The 10,278-nt window shown below is 45.9% G+C and overlaps 1 protein-coding gene across 1 annotated transcript in view; it reads right to left on the reverse strand.

Annotated features, from left to right (window-relative positions):
- The window catches only part of ZNF74 (zinc finger protein 74), a 10,988-nt gene extending 7,056 nt beyond the window's left edge, over nt 1–3,932 (reverse strand). Inside the window, exons 1-2 of the mRNA XM_003801730.3 lie at nt 3,391–3,932; nt 2,924–3,009 (exon numbers count right to left, since the gene is read on the reverse strand). Coding sequence (XP_003801778.1) covers nt 2,924–3,009; nt 3,391–3,424 — 120 coding nt within the window. The 5' untranslated portion in view covers nt 3,425–3,932. The remainder of the gene's footprint in view (nt 1–2,923; nt 3,010–3,390) is intronic.
- Nucleotides 3,933–10,278: the final 6,346 nt, after the last annotated feature.

Consider the following 10,278-nt stretch of genomic DNA (forward strand, 5'->3'; position numbering starts at 1 on the left):
AAAAAAAAAAAAAAAAAAAAAAGAAAGAAAGAAAGAAACCAAAGTAAAGGAAGAAACCTATGAAATTGAAAACAGAAAAAAAAATAGAGAAAACCAATGAAACTAAAAGATGTTTCTTTTCGAGCTCACTGTTGCCCAGGTGAGAGTGTCATGGCATCATCATAGCTCACAGGAACCTCAAACTCCTGGGTTTAAGCAATCCCCCTGCCTCAGCCTCCCAAAGTGCTAGGATTACAGGACTGAGTCACAATGCCCAGCTACAAACAATGGTTCTTTGAAAAGATACATAAAATTGACAATTCAATATATATTTACCATTTGGCTCAGCCATTTCACACCTAAGTATTTATTCAAAAGAAATTAAAACACATGGTCATATTTGTACTTAAACATCTATAGCATGTTACTTGTAACAGCCCAAACCTGCTAACGACCTAAATGTCCGTCGCTGGGGAGCAGATAGGCATATTGTGTAATATCCATCCAGTAGAGTTATGGGCTTAATTGTCTGCCCTCCCCCTAGTTCCCATGTTGAAGTCCAACACCCAGTAGCTCAGAATGTCACTGTGTTTGGAGAGGTAGTTAAGTTAAAATAAATTCACTGCAGTGTACCCTACTCCAATATAACTGGTGGCCTCATAAGAGGGAATTTGGACGTAGACAGGTATGAAGGTAAGAAAGACCAGGTGCAGATGTTTAGAGAAAGGGGCTGCCTTCAAGCCCAGGAGAGAGGCTGGAGAGGAGATCACTCCTGCTAACACCTTGATCTCAGAGACTTCTAGCCTCTGAACTGAGAGAAACAGAATCTCTGGTGTGTCAGTCCCCCAGTTTGTGGCGCTTTGTCATGGCAGCCACAGCAGACTAATACAAATCGAATATTACTCAGCAACAAAAAGGACCAAACTACTGATTCACACAACAGCATGGACTAACTCAAAATCACATGCTGTGTGAAATAGGTCAGAGACAGAAGACCACAGGGCATATAATTCCATACAAAATTCTTAAAAAGGCAAAATTATAATGGTTGGCAAGGGTTGAGGGGAGAGGGCTGCATCCAGAGTGGCCCAAGGAGATTTGGGGAGATGGAAGTTAATGTTCCATATCACAATGGTGCCACGGGTCACACACCTCTGTACATTTGCCAAAACTCATCAAGTTGTAAACTTAATATCAGAGAACTGTGCTGTATATAATTAATATCTCAATAAAGCTGTCTCCAAAAAGCACTGGATTTCAGGAAGATGAGAAGGTGGTGAGATGAGGATGGATGCTGAGATCATGCCCCTAACTGAGGCACACAGGCACAAAGGAGGACGGTGGCTGCACTGGCCACGGGAAGGAGAAAATGGGCTGCAATAAAGCTCCAGAGCCATCTGAATGTGGTGCGGGGTGGGGAGATGAGGCATCAATCAGCAAGAGTAGGGCAGGGTCTGAGCAGGCCCTTTGGGGTATCTCTAGCCCCCTGGAAGAAGCCCACGTCCAATGTGTCTCCATTTTGCAGGAAAAAAGAACAAAATTCCCAGGGGGTGTGCGTGGGAATCAAATGCTGATGTGATCATGAAACCACCAGAGAAGCCATATTGGACCATGTGAGAAGTGCCAAGAGACCAGAAAACCTAAACCATGAACATGGGTGAGACTGTTGGGAGAGAAAGCCTCAGGTGAGGAGTGCTTGGGACACCAGACTTGTTCTACAAAGATCTAACAAGCTGGCATTTTAGGAATAACACACATGCACAAGAAGGGTGCTACCACCCCGAGGTAGCTGCACACATAGACACACACACGCACACACACATTCACACGCATACCTTCACCTTCACTTATCTGAAGGTAAGTTGAGAATCATGACATTCTCCCTCAGTCCTTCAGCTTCTGTCTCCCACAGGTATCCTCTTAGATTATCACAGGACCATCACCACACCAAATAAATTTACTATGATACAGTATTATCTCACATAACAACCCATTTTCGAATCTTCTCAATTGTCCCAAACTGCTTTTTATTAATCTTTTTTTGGACCTATGCTCCAATCAAGGATCGTGCATTGCATTGGTCTGCCGTGTCTTGAGTGTTTCACAGAACTACGGAGCATTCTAACACATAGCTTTCTCTGTGTATCGTCCACCCTCACCTTTTTCGAGCGAGAGACTGACAATCACAAATCCCAAGAAAGCCAAAAAGCAAAATCAAAGAACTCTCAACCCTCCAGACCTTTCACTACCCCGTACTCTCCTTGTCAAATGTACCCTTCTAAATACCGGTGGGGTAGTTAAGGTAGAAAAACAAAATTAGGAGCAAAGTCCAAAATCAGTAAGAGGGGCCCCACTTAGCTGCAGAAGTGGCCCTGGGGCCAGTTCTCTGCTGCACCCCCAGATTTTCTAAACTTCCGGATCTCTCCATGATGGCCCTACATCAAGGCCAGGTACAGGGACAGCTCACAGGGATGCTTCACTCTTACCTCAGGGCTGCAGTGCAATCTTGGCTCAGCTGTTCCACATGCCCCCTGCCTGAATCTATCTGAGTAAACCCCCCCAAACAAGGACCAACCAGTGCAAACCTTCCGTGGATGTGCATCAGCCCCTGACCAGCATGTGGAGATAAGCAAATTGACCTCAAGTGAGCTGTCACTCACTTGCTTAGGCTCCTCTAAAAACAATTCTCAGAGCTCCCAGCACAGTGCTGGGCATACAGCTCTGGCAACTGACCCACTGAACCAGACTGGAAGGGACATTCAAGAGAGTTTATCTCCGGGGCACAACTGGGGCAACTTGACTGAGGCTGTCCCTGCTGCCCAGAGCTTGCTGAGGCCTGCAGGGCAGATCCCCAGGTGAAGGTCTGAGGACGACTGCAGATCCAGGGCTGGGGAAGGAACATGCTATCACTCTTCATAAAGGAGGAGAAAAGACAGCCACTCACCTCGGACCTGGCTTCCAGATGACTCCTCCTTGATATATCCCCTGGATTCTCTTTGAGAGAAAGAGCTGGATTCTGAGAGAGAAGAGCTGGGGAAAGAAAAAAATGAGTTAAGGGGGGCTGTTCTGCCCACAACCACTAGGCTCAAGGCTGAGCTAAAGCAAGCGTGGGAATCAGAGAGACAGAAACTGTCTAGCCAGGTGGTGGGGCACAAGCCTCTACAGCCAGCACAAACTGAGACGCCTCAGGGGACTGATTACGTGTTTGAGACGCTTCAATTAAGGAAAAAAAACTCTGCCATTCCTTTCTTCCCACCAAGCATGTTTGAATGGGAACAAGTGGCTGCTCACAGTGAGGAAGCAGGAGGCCTGATCTGCAGCGTGGGTCTGGACACTAGCTTGAACTCCCTGAGCGTCAGCGTCCTCAAGTGCAAGTTCACAGACCCACTGACAAAAAGAGCGAAGCTGTACCTGTCTCCGCCGGCTTCCGGGCAGACGTCTCCATGGCCCCCTCGCCAGCGTCCCCCACGAGGAGCGGCAGCTCGGTAGCCTTCTGGTCCCCAGGTCAGGCCCAGAGGAGCGAGCCCTGCTCCCGGGGCTCAGGGACAGCCGCCTGCAGGGGAGCCTGGCGCGTCGCCACGCGCTCACGGCTGCACGACCGCACGCACGGAGCCCCCTCCCCACGCCCCGGCTGCGGTCGGGCTCAGGCGGGCTCTGCAAACACCTTGCACCCCACACTGGGCTCGACCCCATAACAGCCGTCGGCTGATACACCCGCACCCCACACGGGGCTCACCCCTGGAATCATCGCACGCTGTCACACACGACCTCGGGAGAACCCGAGCTCGGGAGCCGAGGCTAGGCCTCAGGTCCGCCGGCCAGAGCCAGCAAGAAGGGAGCTCGGCTAGCAGACAGGGCCAGGGACAGAAGGAAAAGATCGGCCGACGCTCAGAACGACCCACGAGTGAGCGGACCGGCCTCCCACAAAAGTACAGCAAGCGCCACAAAGAGCATTCCGGCGGTCCCCACGGGAAAGTGCGCACGCGCGGAACCGATGCGAACGACGCCTCCCAACAGCTCTTGCGCCGCGCATGCGTACAGCTCCATTTCCCAGCAGGCAACTGGTTTTGGAATTCCCTGGAGTTCCCACCTGGACGGTCGCGGATTTATCCTTTGGGAAACACGCCTCGGCTGCCAGGCTGCTTGCTGCGGCAAGAGAACCGAGCGCGGTGTACTTCGGTGTGGGGCCCGGTGCAGGGCCGCTGCCTGGGTAGAGTGTGCTGGAGTACAGGGAGGGCGGCGCCCAGGAACCGGGAATTAACCTGTCGGTCAGTCTACGTCGCCAGGTGGAGTTGGTTGGGCTCTGGCCCACATCTGTCTGCGGGAAAAGCTCAGGCTTCTGGCCTCAGGAATACTGGCGGTGGTGGGCTTGCCCTCGAGGGGTCTCTAGGGCCCTGTCCCTGCTTTTCCTTCTGGAGCCGGCCACCTGGGAGAGCCCTAGCCGTGCTCCCAGACAGGCCAGGTGGCCCTCACTACAGTCCTCCCTCAGGCACTGGGGAAGGAGGGTCTGGGTTAGAAAAATCTGTATTCAAATTTGTAATACTCAAGCCACGTTTGAATTATGCAATTACAAGAGGTGCTCAGCGTACAGTATTCGCCTTTTGTTATGGGTATATATATTATTACAATTTTAATACCGTTTTACCTTTTTTTTTTTTTTTTTGAGACAAAGCCTCACTAGGTAGCACTCGGTTCCATGGCATCACAGCTCACAGCAACCTCAAACTCCTGGGCTTAAGTGATTCTCTCGCCTCGGCCTCCCAAGTAGCTGGGACTACGGGGGCCCGCAACAACGCCCCGCTACTTTTTTGATTGCAGTTGTCATTGTTGTTTTAGCAGGCCCAGGCCAGGCTTGAACCCACCAGATTTAGTGTATGCGGCTGGCACACTACTCACTGAGCTACAGGCACTGAGCCCTAAAAAAATAGTTTTAATACCTGTTCCAATGATTGCAAAGTATTAATAGCTATGTCAGACCAATGCTATCATCAATAGCAATTCTAAACTTGCACAGAGGCAAACAGATCTAAAGCAGAAAGCTGTAGTCTTTTTTTTTTTTTTTCTGAGACAGCGTCTAAAGCTGTCACCCTGGCTAGAGTGCTGTGGCATCACAGCTCACAGCAACTTCAAAATCTTGGGCTTAAGCCATTCTCTTGCCTCAGCCTCCCAAGGAGCTGGGACTACAGGCACCCGCCACGTCTGGCTATTTTTTGGTTGTAGTTGTAGTGTTTGGCAGGCCTGGGCTGAATTCGAACCACCAGCTCAGTGTTTGTGGCTGGCAGCCTAGCCACTTGAGTGACAGGCACTGGCCAGAAAGCAGTAGTCTTAACGGACTGATAACATAAAGGTCAGAGTGTGAGGGGCTTCCAGAGTGGTTCCAAACTGAGAGGGAAAATCCAGGAGCAGTGAAGGCCAAATAGGGGTCTCAAAATCTGTATAGAAATTCCTCTCAAATCCTTGGGTGACTCCTAAATGGTACAAGACTCCAAGGAGCACAGAGGGAAATATTTAGCGGGAGCTTAAAAGCTGAATGGAGATTTCAATAGAGTTTGACATTCAGATTTCACCAAGGGACTTCTTAAATACCTCATGCTTTACTTTGGAACCCCAAAGGTGTATGCCTTCGGGGTAAGGGTTATAGCCCAGGACTAACAGCAAAACTAAAGGAGACATGCCTTTAAAAGCCTGAAATGAGGGTGGTGCCTGTGGCTCAGTGGGTAGGGCACCCGCCCCATATACTGAGGGTGGCAGGTTCAAACCCAGCCCCAGCCAAACTTCAACAGGATTTACCGCATACAAAAAAATAGCTGGGCATTGTGGTGGGCGCCTGTAGTCCCAGCTACTCAGGAAAATAGTCTCTTAGACCATAATGGAATAAAAATAGAAATCAAAACCAAAAAATATAATTAAAATACCTCCAAATGTTTAGAAGTTAAACAATATACTTACAAATAATCATGCATCACAAAAGAAATCAAGAGACATTAGAAAATATTTGTCTCTGAATAATAAAAACATAACATATCAAAGCTAATGGGATGCAGCTAAAATAGTGCAAAGAGAAATATTTATAGCTTTAAATTTATTAATTATTATAAAATCAAAAGTTAAGAGCATAATTTAATCTACTAAGTAAAAATAAAAAACTGAACCCAAATATAAAATAAGGAAGGAGTGAGGAAGGAAAACTTTAAGAGCAACAATCAGTAAAAATAGAAAACAAAAGAAGAATGAAAATCAATAAAAGCAAAAGTTGAGTCTTTAAAAACATGAGTAAAATACAGTCGTAGAAAAAGATGGAGACTTTGCATTTTCTGAATTTACGTGGATGGATTTAGAGAACATTCTCCCGAGTAAAGTATCTCAAGAATGGAAAAGCAAGTATCCCACGTACTCAGTACTAATCTGAAACTAGTGTTATGCCCCAACTCCATCTTGCTTGGGGCTTTCAACACTCCCCCTTTAAGACAGGAAACTCAGCTGAAAGAGTTCAGTAATAACTGCAAAAGCCCAGTTTCCCCTTGTAAGGACTGCCCTCACCAGGGGTTGGCTCTTGTCAAATTCGGTTTGCATCAAGGATTCCCCCTCCCCTACGGAAAGACCCTTATAAAAGTGTCCCACCTCTGCTTCTAGGAGTTGAGAGACTTTGAAGCATCATAAGCCTGCTCCTGGCTGGCCGATCAATAAAGGACCCTTGCTTAATTTGGACTCAGTGTGCTGGCATTTCTCTATTCCACTTGCTTTGGGTATAACACTAATAGATGAACAACTACAGGCCCTGCAGGAGAGAAAAACACAATTAAATTCAAGGAGGAAGGCGGGGTGGGGGCTCGGCAAATTCCCATTTATTTGGTACAATGTATAGGCATTTAAGGCACGCTTCCTGGGTACCGGACTCAGCAACAACTCTACAACTCAGACTTTGGACTTTACCTTACAAACAGAAATAATATTACCTAATCATGTGTATCCTCATACTAGCCTGAAATTTAAAAATGTAGCTTACCAACAGAGACACAAAAAGAAAAGAAAATTAAGATAGTTTTATATTTAAAAGAAATTAAAACTGGAACTTAAAACTTCTCAAAAAGAAAATTCCAGGACCAGACAGTGAATTCCTCTAAACACTTAATGAAAGAATAATACCACTTCTTTTTTTTTAAGAGACAGGGTCTCACTCTTGCTCAGGCTGGTCTTGAACCCACCTCGGCTTCCCAGAGTGCTAGGATTACAGGCATGAGCCATCACACCCAGCCTAATACCACTTTTTAGCACAAACTATTCTATAAAATGAAAAAGAAGGGAACATCTCCTGGCTCACTTTATGAGTCTCAACTAACCCTGATACCAAAACTTGACAAGGAGATTACAAAGAAAATACAGAACACAGATGAAAAAGTCTTGAACAAATCATTAGCAAATAAAATCCAATCCTAAAAGGAAGACAATATATCATGACCAGATGGAGTTCATCCAACAAATGCAAATTGGTATATTTACAAAACAACTGATGTAATTAACCTACTAAATAGACTAGGTGAGAATGTAGTGACTCACACAGCTGAGAAAAAAACTCAGACCCCACTTGGTGCAAGGTTCAATAGTAATTTATTCCATCTGTGCAGAGGGGTTGCTGCCTTAGGAAGCAACGACCACGAATGACAGACCAAATGGGTTTATATACCCCATTTTCTGCGTCACAGAAAGCCAGCAAAGGAACAAAAGCTGAACATTGTGGTTAGCTTTTGTGGGGGGAAGTTACATAGTTCGGGGGTGGGGGGTGGGGGGAGTAGCCTCTTTTTGGAATTTTCCTCCCCACCCTTGAGGAGGCTGGGACTAGTGGACTCAAAAGAAGTTTATTTTTCAAGGGTAAGGGGCTTGGTTATCACAAGAAAAAAAACCTCAAAGATACAGGAAAAACATTTGATAGAATAGCAGATCTTTCTATAGATAGAAATTGACAGATTCTCTTTAAAATTTGTATAAGAAAAGGACTGAAAATAGCTGGGAAAATCTGAAGAAGAATAGTGTTGAAGGAGTTATACTATCCGATTAAAACACTTATTATAGAGGCTAGCCGAGGCTTACGGCTGTAATCCTAGCAGGGAGGCCAAGGCAGGTGGATTGCCTGAGCTCACAGGTTGGAGATCAGCCTGAGCCCCAACAAGACACCATCTCTAAAAAAAAAAAAAAATAGCCGGGCACCTGTAGTTCTAGCTACTCAGGAGCCTGAGACAAGAGAATAGCTTGAGCCGGGGAGTTTGAGGTTGCTGTGAGCTCTAACACCATGACACTCTACTAAGGGTGACAAAGTGAGAGTCCATCTTAAAATAAATAAATAAATAAATAAAATTAAAAATCCACTTATTATAAAGCTGCCATAATTAAGATGATGTAGTATTGATATACAGTATAAAAAAAGAACAAATAAATGAAATAGCCTAGAAAAAGACTGACAAATAAGGGGCAGCTCCTGTGGCTCAATGGAGTAAGGCGCCAGCCCCATCTGCCAGAGGTGGCGGGTTCAAACCTAGCCCCAGCCAAAAACTGCAAAAAAAAGACTGACAAATATATAGTAAATTAATATACCACAAAGAACCAATGAATTTTTTTTTTGAGACAGAGTCTCACTTTGTCACCCTCAGTAGAGTGCAGTGGCGTCACAGCTCACAGCAACTTCCAACTCCTGGATTTAGGAGATTCTCTTGCCTCAGCCTTTCAAGTAGCTGGGACTACAGGTGCCCACAACAAAACCCTGCTATTTTTTGATGCAGTTTGGCTGGAGGCAGGTTCGAACCTGCCACCCTCGGTGTATGTGGCCAGCGCCCTACCCACTGAGTCACAGGTGCCACCACGAAACAAGTAATTTTAAAAGAACATTCCCAAGGAATCATAACAGAAGTAAAAGAAATGGAATCAGTTAACCCACCCACAGAGCCACAGGTGCCTCATAGAACCAATGGATTTTGTTGGTAAAAGGAAAGTCAGGTCAACAAACAGTGTGGGAAAAACTGGACAATCATCAGAGAGAAATAAAAAACTCTTATTTCCTTATCTCACATATACACAAAATTAAGTGAAAATGGATTACATATATTAATATAAAATTAAAACCATAAAATGTCTTTTTTTTTTTGAGACAGAGCCTCAAACTGTCCCCCTGAGTAGAGTGCCATGACATCACAACTCACAGCAACTTCCACTCCTGGGCTGAAGTGAGTCTCCTGCCTCCGCTTCCCAAGTAGCTGGGACCACAGGCGCCTGCCACAATGCCTGGCTATTTTTTTGGTTGCAGCCATCATTGTTGTTTGGTGGGCCCGGCCTGGATTTGAACCCGCCACCTTAGGTGTATGTGGCTGGTGCCTTAGCCACTTGAGTCACAGGCACCAAGCCACCATAAAAAGTCTTTAGAGATTTCACAGCCTAACAGATTGAAAATGTATTCATTAGTGTACTAACTATAAAAGAAAAGACCAATAAATTCAAGTTCATCAGAAACAAAACTTACACTGATTAAATTATTATATTGAAAAATTAAAATACTGTGTGTTGGAAAAAGTCAGTGCTCATTCTCTCTCTTTCCTGGATGGTTCTGACATGACAAAGAAGTCTCCTCTCTGATCAAAGTTTAGCCATAATGGGATATGGAACTGATACCCGGGTTTGTTCTTGAATAATGAGCATTTGAGGGATCATGTGCTTGTAAAATCTCACTTTCTTCTTGTTAGGTTTTCCCTTACTAAACGTGATGCTATCTGCACTGTTTAGTGCTACTGATATTTGACCATGATGCTCTTGCACCTCACTTGGCAATCTGGTGTCAATGAAGATGGAGGGTGATAGAGGCCAGAGAGTGGGATAGGGCAGCTGTGTTTATGGAACAGAGACCCCTCAGTGCCCAGAAGGTCAACTCAGGCTATTGATCCTACACACATGTACCTGGGTTGTCCAGCCGAGCAGCCCAGTGATCTGCCCATCTGGACTTGGCTTGTATCAATTCAGGTGCTCTCAGTGAGCTGGAGCTGGAGTCATAAGGGACATCTTGTAACACTTCCATATGCATTCTGCACTGGGCTAAACCACAGACAAAACCCACTGGTTGACATCTTGACCTGTGGACAGTGCACAGGAAATGGTGCTTGACATCTTTGATCTTCACAGAGCCTAAAACTCTAGCTGGGGATTTGCCTGCTCTTGCCAGATATGCCCCACTCAACAGGCACAACTCCCTCCCAGGGTTTCCCAGTCAACTAGACCATCTACATTTCCTCAACATAAAGGGTTTCCCCTGCCTGCCAG

Source organism: Otolemur garnettii, unplaced genomic scaffold (assembly GCF_000181295.1).
Source record: "Otolemur garnettii isolate 467f Iridium unplaced genomic scaffold, OtoGar3 scaffold00218, whole genome shotgun sequence".
Classification (NCBI taxonomy): domain Eukaryota; kingdom Metazoa; phylum Chordata; class Mammalia; order Primates; family Galagidae; genus Otolemur; species Otolemur garnettii.